Raw genomic sequence first — 17,554 nt, 5'->3', positions numbered from 1 at the left:
AGTAACTTACATAAAAAGATAAAATAAAGAAGTCTCGATCGCTCGGAGAGGAGCAGGTGTTTTGACTTAGTGGCAGGTGAAGCAATTTTTTGGTGAAAATTTATTGTTATCGCGCCCTCGAAAATGTGTTTATTCGGTTTAGGTGCATAGTTTTATATTGTGATTAAATTTCAAATGACTTAGTTTCAATTTTGTGAAATTAAACATAATCTGTGAATTTTTTTTACAGCTGAACGGAGAACGAGCCAAAAGAAAAAGCCATCCTGTGACGTAAGAAAAAAGCTATCCGTTGAAATGTAAGTAGAGCAGGACGTTGGTAACTTTACAGTGAATAAAATAAAAGTAGATCTGACAGATATCCCTTCAATATAACTAAGAGAAGCTTCGGCTGTCGTTTGTTCCGTTCGCTTGACTTATCACCGATTTTTCCAGAAGCTTATGACTTTTTATGACTTGTAACTCATTAGTGAGAAAAATTAACCTAAGGGCTGAAGCCAGAGACAAAAAAGAGCTGAGTTCAATGAATACATCGCAACAGGCAACGGGAATCTGAATAAATGGTATTATGAAACGTTTCTCAGTCTGAAAGCCTCGGCGGTTCTCTCAGTTCGACGTCCTCCATGACAGCTGGGGTGAAAATAATTCAATATAACATATTTCCTTTAAAAAAAATACCGCGTTTCAGTTCAGAGCCCGTAGATCGATTTTCTGTGATTATCGAGCACACTTAGCTAGCTTTGAAATCTTCAGAACGGATGTCCTTTGAAATATTCAAATCAACATTTTCTCCTTAACCCTTTAACTCCCAAGATCTGATTACTAATTCTCCCATCTAGCTGTTACACATTTCCTTGCAATTAAGTTACAAGAATTCGGTGTTATATCATGATTATAACCCCTAACTGATAAATTTGAGTAATCTCATTACCTGTTCGTTGGATAGTGTGTGGATTTTGTAGGGAGAAGTTACACTTCTGGTAGGTAAAGGGTTAACAGATAGGTTCCATGGTTCCGTGCATCCATTCAGTCATAGATCACAGATCACAGATGTCGTTAAAATATTATTATTCAAGACGTTGCCCTTTGAAGTAAATTTCACCGAAATTGTATTACATCTCAGGGAAATTTGGCCTGCCTGCCTTTGTCACAGCATAATTTCATTGCTTATAACCGCTGGATTCATCATTCCATTCACCACGGGTTCATGCAGTGACGGCAAGTGTCCCGTTTCATTCCATTTCACTATTGGAAGGAATATGGTAGATGGGCACGCTCTGCTTGATCACGTGTTTGCAACTGTCTCTGTGACCAGAGTGATCGATTGTTTCAGCGCATGTCAAACCAACTGTCGTTGTATTTCGTTCAACTTCCTGACACATTCCAACCAAGATAACTGTCAACTGAATGAAGAAAACCGACACCTGAAGCCTGGTGCTTTAATTCCCATGGAAGGCTCTCAGTACTACGATCTGGATATCATCTATCATACGGAGGTAAAATCAGTATCATTCAAATTATTATGATTTTAAGCATGAAAATCACATTTGTGCATGTATCACGACAAAAGTTACCAAACCAAACGTTCATCTGAACGATTAGGACTTCGTCACTTGTTTCAGATGATGATTCTCACTTAGGCTAAAACAAAAGTGCTTTCCGAGAGAGTTATAGTCAAAACTATCAATCAACGCTATAGCTCATGTGTTTTCCTCACAACAGTACCTAATTTTACGTAAACTGAAGAACCAAACTACCAATTATAGTTCACTGTATATTGTATAGCAAATTGGTATCAAGTTACAGCTTTTTAGATATATGAAAATTCACATATTTGCACTGCGGTGGAGAGATGAAATTATAAGATCCTCGCAGCTAAGAACACTACTGAAACGAGTAGTTGTAAATAGGACCTGAAAAAAATTCAGGCCAAATGCCTCATTAGGGATCGGTCTCATTATTTTTCGCCTGAGGGTGGGAATGGGAGGGGGAGGAGAAGGAAGATCAGAGGATTTCAACTATATCTCAATAAAATTAACTCGACCCCTTCCTCCCCCTCCGAGGCTCTGTATTATTCTGATGACCCCCCCCCCCATGGGCAGTTCATTTTTTGTAGTCCCCCTTTTATACTCTATTAACGACGACTGATCCCCCCTCCGTTTCTCCCATGATAAAAAGTGACCCAACCCCCTTACCTTCCAGGCATGTACTCAGTGTTTCAAAAGATGCTGCAGGGCTCAGCCGTGTTTTAATGGAGGAACATGTCGAGAAAATTGTCACGTGACTGGAAGACGATTCTTGTGTAATTGTCCTGCACGTTTTATTGGCAATGTATGTGAGAAAGGTATGTTACTAATGTAGTTAAATATGATATCATAGGGCCGGTTCTGGCACGAGGTCTAACCCAAACCACGGTTTTACGCAATCAGAGGGCTTCAGGCTTTCTCCATAAGAGGGTCGATTTAATTATATAGATTTCCTCCCGCTGTTAGTTGGCGGGCCCACTAAACACTCTCCACCAAAAAAAATAAATGTTCACATAAAAGGTTCAGCTAAATATGGATTGTTTAGGACACAGTTTTGTAAAACAACTGCTAAACCTTGTTTACTCAGAAATCAGATCATAGTGTTTCACTGAGTGAATTGAGCTTAGAGTGACTTTTGTCTACTATAGTGATAAAGCAAGTTAGCCGAAAGTAATTCGAATTTTTGATCAACCAGTTACTGGAGGAATCGTCAATTCAAATCTCGTGACTGAAAGAAAAATGGGATAAATATATAAAATAAGTGAAAAGGGAGAGAGCAATAGTAAAAAATCTGAACAATATGTAAGGAATAACAGTTACTAGAAACTTGCGGGGTGGAAAAGACGAATCTAATCCCAGTTCCGCATTGAGTTTTTACTGATTACCTCGCAAACATTTTGGTGTTACAATCACCGATTCATTATGTTTCCTTACATTATTAAACACTACTTTGACGCCTAATCTATTTAATTAAGACTGTCAGGATGCCCTGGGTCTGGAAAGCGGTGATATTTCTGATGCACAACTCAGTGCCTCTACAGAACTGGTTCCAGAAAAAGGAGCAAAGCACGGCAGGCTACAATCCAAGTGGAATGGAGTATCTGGGGGAGGCTGGATACCTAATATATCTGACACCAACCAATGGCTACAGATCGATCTACTGGATCAGCACTCTTATGTTGTAACAAAGATAGCTACACAGGGCAGAAATTATTATAGTCACATTGTGACCAAATATAAACTTCAGTACAGTGACGATGGAGTTACCTTCCTCTATTACAGAGAAGAAGGCCAAGTTACTGACAAGGTACGAGTTAGCAAAGCAGCAGCAGACTCATCTAATCTCATAAAAATACAGTTGTAAGTCTTCTAACTTAGCATGATTTTAAATACAACCAGGTATGCTATCAAATAGTTTTTTTTTTTTTTTTTTTTTTTACCATGAGTGGTTTTAAAGAATTTCTTTAACCCAGTTACTTAGTAAAGAATCATAGCCGAGTAGCTTAAGTTAAATAACAAGAAAAGACAAGTTTTCTTTTCCACGAATATTTCTCTTTTAAACAACAGGTTTTTCCTGGAAACACAGACAGGGATACTGTAGTGTCACATGAACTAATTCCACCAATCAGAGCACGCTATATTCGTTTTCGACCGATAGAGTGGTCTGACTACATAGGAATGAGGGTGGAGCTCTACGGCTGTCGCGGTAACGTATTACTGTACAGTATTTAAAAAATTCTGGCTTAAGGTCATAATTTTAAGAGATGCGAAAATTTCTTTGAAAAATCAGGGGTCACGCAAACTCTTCATCCGATCTCGAAATCTCGTCAGCCTTTCTGATGAGTCACAAATCTTCGAATTATCGTTGGGATAAAGTATAGTCGCTGTCGTTTGCAAGAATTGGAGTGCTAAAGTCGACTCAACATTTTGATAAGCTTACAAGGGTGGTAGCTATAGTACGGACTTTTATAGCTGAATTTGTTTAGTCTCGTCATCGCACTTATAAACTGGTGTCCCCGTGTCTCCGTAGTTTTTTACTTTACTATTCGCCTGTCCTGATCTCGCTTGAGTTTTCCTGAAGAAGGAAGCCATTTCTAATATCATGATCAACATTAAGTCTGTTGCATCTTTTATTCCCAACAGATAACTGAACGGAAAGTGGATTACCAAAGGCACGTGTATCAAGACTGAATGTGGTCTTAAATGGCTTCCTAGAGTGTTGGAAAAGTTCAGCAACTGACTAAGAAGACTGCATACCCTTCGGCATGAAACAAAAAAAATCTCCCCTTAGAGCGGTAAAAATTACTAATAACTTGATATTGCTAAAAAAAAACATACTTAGACTACGAGCAGTCCCTCCGTCGCGTGGCCAATGTACAATAAAAACTAGTTTACATGTACATCATTAAATTAACCATCTAATTAACAAAACCTTAAATAGTAAATGATAGAGTAACACTGAGAAAGTGAATAAATAAGTAAATTGTGGATGAACAACTAGATAGATAAATAAATAAATAACTAAGGAAATAAAAAGTACATACTTTAAGGGACTTGTCAGAAATTAGCAGGGGGGGAGGGGGGGTGGGAATTTTAAATTTGGGTTCGGAAATTAGGTGACCCATCCCTGCAATGGGAGTGAAATTTGCTAACCCTCCCCTTGAGCTTGGCCTAAAATATCATGACCCTCCCCCTCTTGTATAAATGATAAAATCTAGTTCTTGCAATACACTAGGGTGCGTCAGTATTATGAAAACTCAAAATATATTTCTTATCTGTTCTTTGTCATGCTACATACATACATTTTCGATGACAGCATTAAGAGTCCGACTGATCACTCGACTCTCCTATTTCTCCCAATACAAAGTCTTCATCACTAGAACAAGTGGGTAATGCCTCATCCCCTTCATCTACCTCACATTCATCATGATCATCCACCTCTTCCAAATAAAGAACTTCCTTTTTCTTCTGTGGGTGAACCTCTACATGATCACGGGCATATATTTGCATGACCCTCCCCCTTTTAACTGCCCATTTTTCATGACCCCTCCCTTTTCTGAGGCTCAAAAAGTTGTGACCCCCCCCTCTGTTTCCACCCCCCTCCCCCCCCTGCTAATTTCTGACAAGTCCCTAAGTAGAATTATTCCAAATATATAGTAGTGAGATGCTTTGCAGTGGTAAAGTACTTAAGGATAGTTGGTTCCATCTACAATAGACCTTGGATAAAAAAAATTTGTAGACATTGCAGTTTCACTGAATATGGCGATGAGGAGTATAATTTGGAAGCCGAGATGCCCTGTTTAGAGGGAAAACCTTAGGAGGAAGCGGATGACCCTTAGACCTTGCTGGATCTTGTAGAACATGGTTAATTAAGACAGTAATCTACGTTGTTCTAGGTCCCCCCCCCCCGAGTTAATTAATCATATGAGTAACATGACTTAATCTAGAATAATCGTGTAAGACAAATCTAGCTGCCCTATGTTGAACCATATCAATCTTGTTAATATTACGTTTAGTTTTAATTAAGGGTTCCATGCAGAACTGGTATATTATAACTGCGGGCGCACAAGACTAACATAGGCTTTTGATTTCACATCTGTATTGCAGTCACCTAGGACTCTTCTTAGAAGGCCCAGTGTTTCATTGGCCTTGCTACAAATGAGGTCACAGTGTTTTCCAATCGAGTTTCTGAATTAAAGTGATGCTTTGATATTTGGAGATGGTCTGTTCATTCATTAAATAATCGTGACAAAAAGGAACAGTTTTGCTAGTTATTCCCAAGTGATAGCATTTAGTGATATTAAAGATCATTTGCCAAAGGTCTCCCATTTTCAAAAGTTATCTAGTTTATTGGAGTGCAAAATGATTTTGTTGTGTATTGATTTCTCTATAGATGACGATGTCGTCTGCGAAAAGGCGCACGTGGGCGCTGTTATCTGTAATGTCGTTGATATAGAGTAGGAATAATACTGAGCCCAGGACTGACCCCTGGGGAACTCCAGAGACAACTGGTGTGGGGCTAAGAGTGTGTTCCATCGATCGATACCACTTGGGTGCGGTCGGTGACTAAGGCTTTGATCTAGTCTAATGATCTGTCCCGAATACCATTGCAGTTCAGTTTAGATAATAAGCATTGGTGGGGAACGGAGTCAAAAGCCTTCTCGAAATCAAGAAGGATCACATCGGTCTGAGTGCGGTGATTGATGCTCTTTACCCAGTCATTGATGGCTGAAATAAGCTGGGTTTCACAAGAAAATTTTTGTCTAAAGCCATGTTGGTGATTAATAATGATATCTTCGTGGATAAATGTTTGGAAATATGACTTCGCATTATATGCCCCATAATCGTACAACCTGCACATGTAAGAGAAATGGGGCGGTAGTTAGATGGATTTGATCTTACATCTTTTTTGTGTGTAGTAGTAAATAATGCCTTGGACCAACCAGATGGTGGTTTGGTGGAAGATGGAAAAACCTTTTGTTTTTGTGTGAGAGAATATGTGGTGTATCAAGATAACGTCCCAACAATATAGCCTGCAAGGTAGGCGTAATTTTGACGAGCGAGTGCTCATATGTATTTAACAAAAATTATGACCGTCATCTTTGATTTTAATGACAGCGGAAGACTGGGGAGAGAAAGAAATTTGTATTAAGGAGTCGGTCGACGGTCAAAAATAAATAGAGGGGTGGGTCGTCCTCCCCCCCTCCTTCCCCCCACCGTTCACTCTGACACCAGATCAAACATGGCCGATAGGATAAACGATCGCGAGCTTATAACGATAGCTCGCCCTGATGAGACGCTTGCACTGCAGGCTACCCAATAAGATAGTTATCTTGGTATTCGTTACCTGCTTGTTGGACAGTGCATTAATTAACCCTTTGACCCGTCAGTAACTAGCATTTAATTTTTCTTTACCGTCCCACCCCTGAAAGTTAACATTAAGGTCGAGAGAATAAAGGAAATGATCACCTTCTAAAGAAGCTCTTAAAAAAAAAAAAAAAAATTCTTGTCAGCTCGTTAGGAAATATCATAAAGAAATGTACAGTACAGACCATATTGTAGTAGAATCGACTGAGAGGATTGCAAATTGTTATGGTCATCGAAGGAGGAGATTCGTTATTCATCTTGTAATGAGAGTGGAAAAAAAATCTGAGTCCTCTCAATTTCTTGATCGATGCTGACTGACTGAGAGACAAAGAAGTCTATGGCATGTTAGGCTGTTAATAGATTCACATGTGAAATGCGTTCAGCATTCTGCTGAGATCAATTATGTCTAAACTGTGGAGTAAGTAAATAGAGAGATGGAAGACTTCAATTTCAATCCACTTTTTAAGAAAATCGTGCTTACGCGTAGCAGCAGTATTTTTAACTAGTATAGTACACTAGATTATACATTTCAACATTTACATCCGCATTTTAACCCCACACTTCTAGTCTAACTCCATTTCTTGGTAAAATTCAATTCGTCGAGAGTGTGCTAACTCAGCTACTGCAAAATATGACGATATCAACAATTCTTAGCTCGTCAGTGCTTCATGAAGATTTTAAAAAACATCTCTTTAGCTTTATAAGACTAATTTGGAAATGGTAGTTGATAGGTATTCAATATTTTAAATGACTAACTTCATGTAACCGGTAACCGGTGCACGCGACAAAGAAATCTGTCAACTTAAATGATTCAGTAATGCAAAGAGCCACTTCAAAACGAATTCTGACACACTCATCAGAATTGGTCGCAGTTACTTTTACAAGTACTTGTGAAATTGATCACCCTTAGGCCTCTTGTAGAGATTTGTAGGCAAGAAACTTCACCTAATCAGCATCTAAGGAGACGGGCGATTACAGACTTTAACAGATCATTACTATGGCACAAAATACTTTTTCAGATGGTTTCTTACAACAAGACTACAGTGTAAGCTACGATGACCTTGGGCCAATGTCGTATTTCTTTTCCAGCTAAAGAGGGGTACAAAGAACCGCGCTGGCCTGGTACCAGTTTTTACAAATCACCAGATGAACTTCTTTTCAACTGCAGAGCTTTCTTGACATTCCGCGCATGCTCGCTGATTCTCCTAGCTTGTTTTGCACCCGGGGTATTCGAGTCAATCTGCTTTTCTTTCAAAGAGTCACCACAGGACGACTGTTTTGTGGGCAGTGATGTCCTCTCAGATCCCTCTACTATGGAATAACCTTTGAGAGGTGTGCTGCCATTAAACGAATAAGGAACATCAATAAACGGAGTGTGAAAGAATTAAGAAAAAGTGACACTCCTTTCAAATACTCACCCGTTATTTTCATTGACATCTTTAGAATTTTCTGTTCTTAATGACAACGCCTTATATAGCTCTTCTGTGTTCGGGATTTCCACGGGTCCGTCCCGCGGGATATTAGGAGTGCCTCTGGTTTCGGATGAGATAAGACCTCTTGGTGCAGGTGAAAACGACACGGGGCTGACTTGAAGCCGAGGCCCATCTGGTGCTAAAGAGAAATTATCATTTAAACCTACATGAAACTGACTACTGAAGAAATAGAGTAAAGAAAAACTTTGACGAACAGGTTACACTGAAATACGTCAACTACCCTTCGAACCAGCTGCAAGATGCACAGCCGACTGTTTATATTAGGTCATTTCCCAGTCAAACGAAGAGACAAACTGAAACAGACATACAGACACAGTCAGACAGACAGAGACAGACAGAGTCAGACAGAGGAACAGACTGACAGGTGCACAGAATGATGGGAAGATACATGTACAGCCAGACGGTTAACAAAACCAAAAATACTGCTATGCCATGGTGAAACAATTAGCACTCAAAGTTCATATAAAGCCTTACATTTTGATTTTCTTCCCCCAAGTGACTGATTTCTTAACGGGGTCAAAAGCTGTTGCTTGTAAAATGAAGCTCGTTCCTCTTCAAACTTCTTTCTCTGAAAAATTAAAGTAATAATTATCGCTAAAAATAATATAAAGGAATCAGTGCACTGCGTACAAGTATATGCATTCTAAGAATATTTCTCCATTCTCCATCACCTTTGGCTTGTAAAAATATTCGTGTTGGTGTTCCAATATCCCAGCCTTTTGTTTGGCCACTGAATATGCAGCAACCTTCTTACAAAGTTAGCACATACAGTAGTACTATTTCTCTCTAAAATAAGGGTTGTTGCCATCCTTTGGATGGAAATGACTATAAGCGTTTATAGAGAAATCTCTACAAATTTGATTTTTTTATGCCTGTCTAAGTAAATCAAAGGAATTTTGTTTGCTTATTGTATTTCCACTTGGTTATCACCTCATGCCCAAGTTTTACAGCAGCATCTGTCAGCTGTTTCCTCTCATTCTCTAACGCTACTCTTCGCTCAGCAAAGAACTGCTTGTCAGATTCAAATTTTTCTTGTTCCTCATACAACTGTGAGTCAACCTGTTACAAGAAGGAAGAAAACTTTTATGAAATATCATTCAAGAGCTGTCTTTAAAATAGCAATAAAACCATAATTTTCTTTTATTAATGAAAAAGAGCTGAATCACATTACGGCTGAATAATAATTCAAAATACTTACCAAAAGAGTTGAATCTTTTGAGGGAGAATCAACCTTTGACTGCAAGGACTAAAGGAAAAAATTGTGTCAGCTATGAGTATACAGTAAGTTAGATCACAAAGAAAAGGTCTATTGACTTTCTTAAAAGTTCTCAGGTTATTGGGTCAGTAAGGTTAAGTCTGTACCCAACCCAAGACGCCCATCCAGCCACAGCTAATCCCAGTTTCCTTAGCATGAAGCAACTAGAAGTATTTCTACTCCCCCCTGGAAAGGATGCTTGTCCATTGCAAGGTTCCCCCCCCTCCCCCCAAAAAAAAAATTTCATCAGGCTTCCCTGACAATTCATCAGCACCTATCAATACTCCTAGGTGGAGAGATGAAAGTAATGAGTGTTTTGCCCAAGAACAACACAATGTCAGGTCTTAATCCTTTACCTCCTAAGAGTGACAAGTAGGGAATTTCTCCTTACATTATTGATACACTATCAAGCAACACCAAATTCTCCAAATTGAAATCATAAGAATTGTATGGCAGATAGCAAAGAGAATCACTAATGAGATCTTGGGAGTTAAAGGGTCAAACCAGGACATCTTGGCCCAGAGCCCAGTGCACAAACCATTGGACCATTGTATCTCCCAGGTTAAACAATACATTATAAGCAACCATTTTCACATACTTCTATAAGTTGTTCCTGTTGTTCCACAACATGTCTGTAATTCTCCAACTGCCTTTCCAACCTTGAAATTTCCTCTGCTTTAGGGGAAGAGGGTTCTAGTGCATAAAGCAGATTTAAAGTAAACTAAGACAAAGTTCTTCACTTTATTCTTGGGAGTCTACAAATGTCTATTCTTACCATTTGAAGAGCCTTTGTTTGCTTCCTCTAACCTTGACTTCAGCAATCTCCATTTTTCTCTTAAACTACTTTCAATTCCTGTAAAAGACATTGCACTGTGATTTATTTAAAATAAAGCACCTTCACTAAGCCCCTTCACTCCCAAGATTTCAAAGTCAATTATCCTTCATGTCTGTTAACATTTTTTTTTTCTTACACTGAAAGAATTATTTATTCTTATCATCTTGCTGTTTGAGAATGTACTGACACTGCAGGGAGAAGTTACCCATTGGTCGCTCTTAGGAATGGATGGGTTAATAAATGTCTTTATATTTGAAGACATAAATCAAACTTTTGACAGTTTTCATAGGTGACCCATGTAAGAAAACTATAATCTTAAACGTAATCAATACATACTTTACAGAAGAAAATGCAGGTACAAAGTAAGTGCTGATGCAAAACATTCCCAAAATTTTGATACTAAATGGACTGACATACCCTCTCTAACCATGTCATATGGCATATTGAAATGTCCTGTTGATAATTCCTCAACTGATCCAGACTCACTGATTTCACCAACCTATAAATGTTAATGAAAACAAATAAGGTTGAATCTTAGAGAGCAACATGTCAGTGGTGGCTCTGAGAGGATTCCTTTTAGAGAAGGGGCAGGACCCAGGTACTGGTACCAGAACAAGGGGACAGCAGATTCACATCCTTTACTCCCAACACTGTTTTCAAGTACAACAACTTTATTTCAAGTTATCTTTTCGATATATGCCTGCCTTTTCTCCAGTGGTTACCTATATCACTAAGTCTACATGTAACAAAAAAAAAGTTTGTTTGCCTGTAGGAAGCATAACAAGGCATAACTAAATTATACACCATACTGTAAAAAGTAAATATTGTCAGTGGTAGATGTAAATGAAAAATTCTTGCAAACAGTTTGTACATTTAAATTAAATACCAACCTCTGTGTTGCTTTCATAATCTTCATTCTGCTGATTCAGCAATTTTATTAACTCAGCCTGCATGCTTTTAAGGGTTTCCCTCATATCATTATTTTCCACCATGAGTTCCTGAATTTGAATGTTAACACAAATTATTTTAGTATTTAACTGCAAATCCTTATTGACCCTTTACACCCAAACATTGGTATCAATATTCTCCATACCATTCTCTATACATTTCCTAAGGTGCTGACAAGGAGAATTTGTTTTACAATCATGAGTTTCTTCAGTTGGTGATTATTTTCTTTATTCTCCTTACCTTAATGTTTGATTCAGGGATGATGTTGTGAGGAGAAATTAGATGCTTGTCACTCTTGGGGGTTAAAGGGTTAATGGAACATTCAGCAACAGTGTACAAGCACATTGAAAAAGCTCCATTATGTTCTTTTCCTCAAGAGTGGAGCAGACACTATAAATTACATGTACACTTTCTCTTAGTTTGGAAGAAAACATACATCAGACTACGTAAAGATATACCTTTTCTCTTTCTTCATAATTTGTGATGAGCATTCTATACATTTCTTCCTCATTTCTTTCAAAAAGAAAGTGAAAAAAGTACTCATTGTAAGATAAGAAAAAATAAATGTGCAGAGAATTTTCATAACCATGTAGAAAACTACACATAAGTCCTACAGTTCCTATGATGTTATTTTTCTTTGAAAATAGGTCACTTTTTTGCAAGCCTTTTACCATGTTTGTAGAGGTTACAACCCTCAGACACAAATCTTGCCCATAGTTAATCACCAGCTTGGAATGAATTGGTATGAGTAGATAATTCTTAAATATTGCATCTTCATTTTTAGCAAATATTTTTAACAATCTTAACCAATTTTTTGATATATCAGTCTGCAACTAATTTTAAAAAATTTTAACCTTCATTAGGTAATAGTGTTTTGATTGAATTGAATAGTATTTTACTTTTGAGGACCACAAGTTTATCAGTTATTTTAATCACTGTTGAGTGTTACCCTCAAAACACCAAGTCTATTACTCACACCCTACTTTCTTACTAATACCTACACATGCACATGTATGTATCTCACATGAATATTCTCATATACAGCTGTAAGTCATGCAAAATACATACATGTATCATGTAGATGCATGTCTGAGTATTTTCACCTCAGTCTACAAACATGGTAAATTGCTTACAAAAGAAAAGTTTCCTAATTTCAAAGACAAAAAAAACAATATATGACCTGTATGAAATTTAAATATCAAATTGTTTCAAAAATCCTCCCTACTTTGCAGATCCAGTCTTCCACAATGCACGTTGTGCTCCTGCAGGTCTGTTTATTAAATTTAAGATGTCCAAGCCAACTTTCTTTTCCTGGTTTTTGTCTGTAAGGAGTTGATGAATCCTTTCCTTGAGTTTACTTAGTTCTCTTTCTTTTTTTCTTGTCTCATGGTCAAACTGTTTTTGCAAGTGAAGTGAATTGGCTCTGGTTTTCTTTAACTGTAAAATAAATAATCAAATACATGCAGTAAGATAATTGCAGCAGTTTGCAGGATAAACTCTTGATTCATAATCTGATGTAACTCTTAACCCTTCAACTCCTATGATCTGATTGTTAATTCTCCCCTCTAGCTGCTACACATTTCCTTGTAAATAAGTTACAAAAATTTGGTGTTAGATCAAGATAACAACTTCTACCTGATAAGTTTGAATATTCTCATGACCTGTTTGCTGAATGATGTTTAGATCGTATAGGGAGAAGTTACATATTAATCACTTTTGGGAGTCAAAGGGTTAATAATGTTAATAAGTAACAGAAGGTTATGTCTAATACATTCATATGACCATACAATAAATTGTACACAATGAAACTGCAAGAGGAGTAAAAAGGTAAAAAGGAATTCTCTGATAAAAAATTTTCTTATAAGCAAACAAAGAGTTTTTAGCTCTTAGTCTAAACCCTATTGATGATCTTTCTTTTTTTAAATCTATCCCTTCATAATAGCAATAACATCTAGCAAGGAATGTTCGAGTGTAATCTACATGTACAGACTAATACATGTTTCACACCAAATTACAGTTTTAAATTTAGAATTAAAAAAAAATAGTCATGTAGCATTCACTGGTCGGAAGAGGTGACATTAATCCAGTTCTTAGTTTGAAAGGCAGTTAGAAGTTCAACTAACAGCTTATCTCATCCTGTAACCAGGATGAAAATCACTTTCAGCCATACCAGGTTCTTAATAACTGGGAAAATCATTATCACAAGCAGATTTGAAAATCATGAAGAAAATGTTCGGCATGTACAGTGTATGGATTGCTTACTTCCTCTCTCTCTGATTTAAGATCTTCTTTTGCCTTTACAAGTTTTCCTTGAAGTTGTCTTTCTCTCTCATTTCTGACAGCAATCTCTCTCTGGGCTGACTCTAGCTGCTCCTAGACAAAGAAACAAACAAAATTTGAAGCACATGAACAGGTCAATTGGAAATTATGTAAAACTATTAAGTTGCTTAATGAATAAATTAGAGCAAAAAGTATCTCCCTGATCAGATTTCAAACATGTTATATATCTACTGCTAAAGTACCATATCTTTATAATAAATTAAAAAAAAAAAGAAAATTAAAATAAAAGCAAGGACTATTCAAGAACAACAATAAAGATATAAACTTCAAATGATTTTCATAAAATTCAACAGCTTATCATAAATGCTAATTATCTATAACTGTTTGAAATATTCTAATTACAATAATTGAAAACAATCAAATGATTTTTGCACATCAATTTACATTTAGACCTTTATATCCCATGAGTGACCACAACAGAATTTCTTCTTACAGTACAATACAAAATCAAGCAGACAAGTGATGAGAATAATGAAAAATATCAATTTACAGATTATTAGTTGATTCAATACCAAGTTCCCTAAACTAACATCATCAGAATTGCACAGCAGAGAATCGATTACAAACGAGAATTTTGGAGTGAAAGGGTTAATTAAGATGATTATCATAACAATACCAATTCAATGTGCATGCATTTAATGTTGTACCTTAAGCCTTTTCTGCGTCTGTACAAGGTGCTCATTATCACACTCAGATCGAAGAATCCTTAAAAAAAAAGGAGGCATATTGGAGGAAAGTTGCATACTGTACAATGATACCAACTAATCTGGTATATAAATATAATGGGGCATGACCCACTGAACACATCTAAATGCACAACATAAATTCTAATATAGGGTCAGCATTGTACTCACTTCTGCTCAAGATCTGTTAGTTGTTTTATGTTTCTTTGTTGCTGTTGCAAGAGTTCATAGGTGCTGTTTACCAATTTTACAATATCAAATGTATCTGGAGGTCCATGTCCATTGCGAGAAGGTGTAAATAGTGAGGAAAAGCCAAGAACACTCAGTTCCTAGAGAAAGATAAAAACACATTTTGACATTGTTAGTGATATATGACTGAACAGTTGCATAGTAACTAAGAATTTATTTGCTAACCCTTTAACTCCCATGAGTGACCAAGACAGAATTTCTCCTTACAATATCATACAATATCAAGCAGACAAGTAAAAGGAAAAAAAGAAAAACATCAACAAGAGGATTTCTCAGTGATCCAATCCCAAATTCTCCACACTAACATCATAGAATTCTACAAGTGGTACAGTAGACAGTGCGAAAAATTATTTATGAGATTTTGGGAGCAAACAGGTGAAACTTGCATGAAAAGTTATAAAAAAATTTGAACTTGTTTCCTGAAAAAAAAATACTAGCAATACAATGTATGGGTCAAAATATTGCTTAGATGCATGACAGTGACTCAATATCAAGAGACAAACAATTAAATATTTACCCATCTGTATAATTATTAAGGAAAACAAACACATATTCATTGCTTGACCACACAATACTTGTCTCTAGCTTACCCTCTATACAACACATTTTGCAAATTTTTCAAGCACTGATTGCATAATTGATCTATACCCTTCAAAAGTTATGGGTTAAACCATTTCTCTTTGACGCCAACTTAAAAGCTATTTTTTTACCTTATCCACATGCAGCAAGAACATATTCAGTGAGAGGTATTTCATGCATGACACGTCAACAAATATTTCAACGTTGCCATGTACATGTGCAGCCTATAAGAGGCTTCAAGGTTTGTCTGTTTTTTTTCTCCCCCACTGCTAACCACATGTATGATGCAATTATGAAAAAAGTGAAATAACATAGATTCAAAGTGAAGTATTAATTGGAATAAAATTTTTGTAACTAATATTGCTGCTTTGAATTTCTTATATTGCTGTCAAACAAAGATAGGTCAATTATTAAATTGCTCTCAAGAGAGACAACCATGCATAAACAGACAGCACTTTCCTTCAATTTCTCCAACTAGGTATATAAATATATCCTGTCACATATACTTAATCACATTACAATTCAAAGGCATTTGCAAGCTACAAAAGTTTTTGTTCTTGTATCTCAGAGGTAATATTTTTAAATCTCTTACAATATTCTGACTAGTGTATGTAATTCATGCATTGGACACGAACAATAAAAAAAATTAACATTAAGGAGAATTTTAAATTTGACATTTAAATGAGTTCACTCATCTGTATGTCGCAAAACAATTAAAAAGACATATCTTCAGGCTGAGGTTAGACTTAGTAAGGGGAAAAATTCATTTTATCTTGAATCAATCCATAACAGCTTCAGTATACACTTGTATTGTCTGTTGGACACATTTCAAAATTTTAAAACTTAATCATTTGAAAAACAAATAGAAATGTTTGCTGTTTTTGGTAAATTACTGAGAAGCCTGATAATCTTAGATCTTGACACAAGACATCCATTTCGTTTTCAAAACCTTTTCAGCTAACCAAATCCAAAGTTTGCTTCAGAGAGCTGAAACTTAAGGTTTTTCAAAGACTTCAGACCAAAATATTGACATCTCATTAGTTATTTAAATGTTTGCTGAAGGAAACAAAAGGAGATGATCACAATTCAAGCTGAGAAAAAAACAAGAAATGAAACATTTAAAATCATCCTAATCTTTTAATTTTGCTTTTTTAAAATTTAACCACAAAAACTACGCCAGAGAAACATGTAATGGCACGAATTGTGGTCGCTAAGAATAAACAAATATCATCTGATATGGTACTTTGCTTCAAGAACTGGGAAATTTAATCTTCCCGAGGTAAAACATACGCATGGGCGAAATACAAGAAAAAGCGAAAAAACAACTAAAATAAAAAGTACGAAATCTTGTAAGATAAATGTTTTGTGGAACCTTTAGAACAATTTAGCGGTAACCCTTCGCCAATTGACGTCTTAATATCATTCACATAATGAAAGAAAACTTAGAAAGCGTACAATAGAAGCAATAATGAAGCTAATGTATATGGACTGAATGCGAAACCACAACACGAAAACAAGAATCGAAGGTACAACTCACGCCATCAACAAACCTGGTTCAAATAGGCGATACACTGATCGATGTTATCTCGTCTACAGAACTGCTTATCAGCTGTACTAAACACAGGTGAGATTGGCGAAGGAGTGAGCCTCATATCTCCAAAGTCTACCTCTCTTTCCGGGCTTGAATGCCGCGATGAATGTGCCGTGTAACGGTTTACAAAATCTCCCCAGTCTTGGAGTTTTTCAGTCATTCTCCTTAACTGCGTACATGGGCATCAAGGCGTTGATCGCATGCCTCCTGCCGGAACCGGATCGCCAAGCTCTGTTTTCTCGTTTGTGGGCTTTACTTGAGCATTAACAAGCGGCGAATGAGCTAAAATTAGAATACTTATCGGAGGGATAAATAATTCAAACTGACCACTTTTTGACACATCCGGCAAAATTCAACCAGGCGTTCACGCATGTCATGTTTAAACTGACCCTAGATATAGCAGACTCAGCCTTTTTCGAGCTTAAAGTCTCCTCTGGGTTTAGTTCCGAAGAGAAATCGAGAAACGAGTTAAAAAGTTCAATGTCATGCACAGATGAAGCGAAAACTGTTGGATTGGATTGTAATGGGCTCAGCTCCAGAATCTTTATTTCATTATATATTATCTCATTAACAATACACCAATGACACAACAAACGGAAATCTGTTTTTTCTCACTCTTTTGAAGTCCTAAATGGATCAACGATCTAACCACGATGCATTTAGACACGCAAGGTGATATTTGCCAGTTTTT

At 36.7% G+C, this 17,554-nt stretch overlaps 2 protein-coding genes across 2 annotated transcripts; one reads left to right on the top strand and one right to left on the bottom strand.

The window, feature by feature from the left end:
- Positions 1-1,179: 1,179 nt before the first annotated feature.
- On the top strand, positions 1,180-4,468 carry LOC131791569 (retinoschisin-like). Its single transcript, XM_066158968.1, has 5 exons — positions 1,180-1,493; positions 2,200-2,341; positions 2,999-3,330; positions 3,591-3,729; positions 4,167-4,468. The coding sequence occupies exons 1-5, from the start codon at positions 1,257-1,259 to the stop codon at positions 4,172-4,174; spliced, it is 858 nt and encodes a 285-aa protein (XP_066015065.1). The 5' UTR covers positions 1,180-1,256; the 3' UTR covers positions 4,175-4,468.
- A 2,865-nt stretch (positions 4,469-7,333) lies between these two features.
- LOC131791544 (afadin- and alpha-actinin-binding protein B-like) lies at positions 7,334-17,279 on the bottom strand. The gene is made up of 15 exons (XM_066159565.1): positions 16,823-17,279; positions 14,616-14,773; positions 14,409-14,466; positions 13,684-13,794; positions 12,647-12,858; positions 11,880-11,934; positions 11,364-11,471; positions 10,891-10,972; positions 10,414-10,491; positions 10,237-10,331; positions 9,582-9,629; positions 9,314-9,442; positions 8,858-8,951; positions 8,309-8,501; positions 7,334-8,227 (listed from the first exon to the last, which is right to left on the bottom strand). The coding sequence occupies exons 1-15, from the start codon at positions 17,021-17,023 to the stop codon at positions 8,023-8,025; spliced, it is 1,827 nt and encodes a 608-aa protein (XP_066015662.1). The 5' UTR covers positions 17,024-17,279; the 3' UTR covers positions 7,334-8,022.
- Positions 17,280-17,554: the final 275 nt, after the last annotated feature.

The sequence above is a fragment of the Pocillopora verrucosa genome, chromosome 12, assembly GCF_036669915.1.
Source record: "Pocillopora verrucosa isolate sample1 chromosome 12, ASM3666991v2, whole genome shotgun sequence".
Taxonomy (NCBI): Eukaryota; Metazoa; Cnidaria; class Anthozoa; order Scleractinia; family Pocilloporidae; genus Pocillopora; species Pocillopora verrucosa.
The sequence above is the reverse complement of the archived record's forward strand: the minus strand, read 5'-3'. Positions and strand labels throughout refer to the sequence as shown.

What these genes read in the sequence shown, in the direction of transcription:
- LOC131791569 (XM_066158968.1), top strand. Translation starts at nt 1,257, where the DNA reads ATGGTAGATGGGCACGCTCTGCTTGATCACGTGTTTGCAACTGTCTCT. An exon ending in ATATCATCTATCATACGGAG is followed by an intron (nt 1,494 to 2,199) that starts GTAAAATCAGTA and finishes CTTACCTTCCAG; the next exon opens with GCATGTACTCAGTGTTTCAA. An exon ending in AAGGCCAAGTTACTGACAAG is followed by an intron (nt 3,331 to 3,590) that starts GTACGAGTTAGC and finishes TTTAAACAACAG; the next exon opens with GTTTTTCCTGGAAACACAGA.
- LOC131791544 (XM_066159565.1), bottom strand. Translation starts at nt 17,023, where the DNA reads ATGACTGAAAAACTCCAAGACTGGGGAGATTTTGTAAACCGTTACACG. An exon ending in CTAACAGATCTTGAGCAGAA is followed by an intron (nt 14,467 to 14,615) that starts GTGAGTACAATG and finishes TTTTTTTTTAAG; the next exon opens with GATTCTTCGATCTGAGTGTG. An exon ending in TGGGGGAAGAAAATCAAAAT is followed by an intron (nt 8,502 to 8,857) that starts GTAAGGCTTTAT and finishes ATTTCTCTTTAG; the next exon opens with CACCAGATGGGCCTCGGCTT.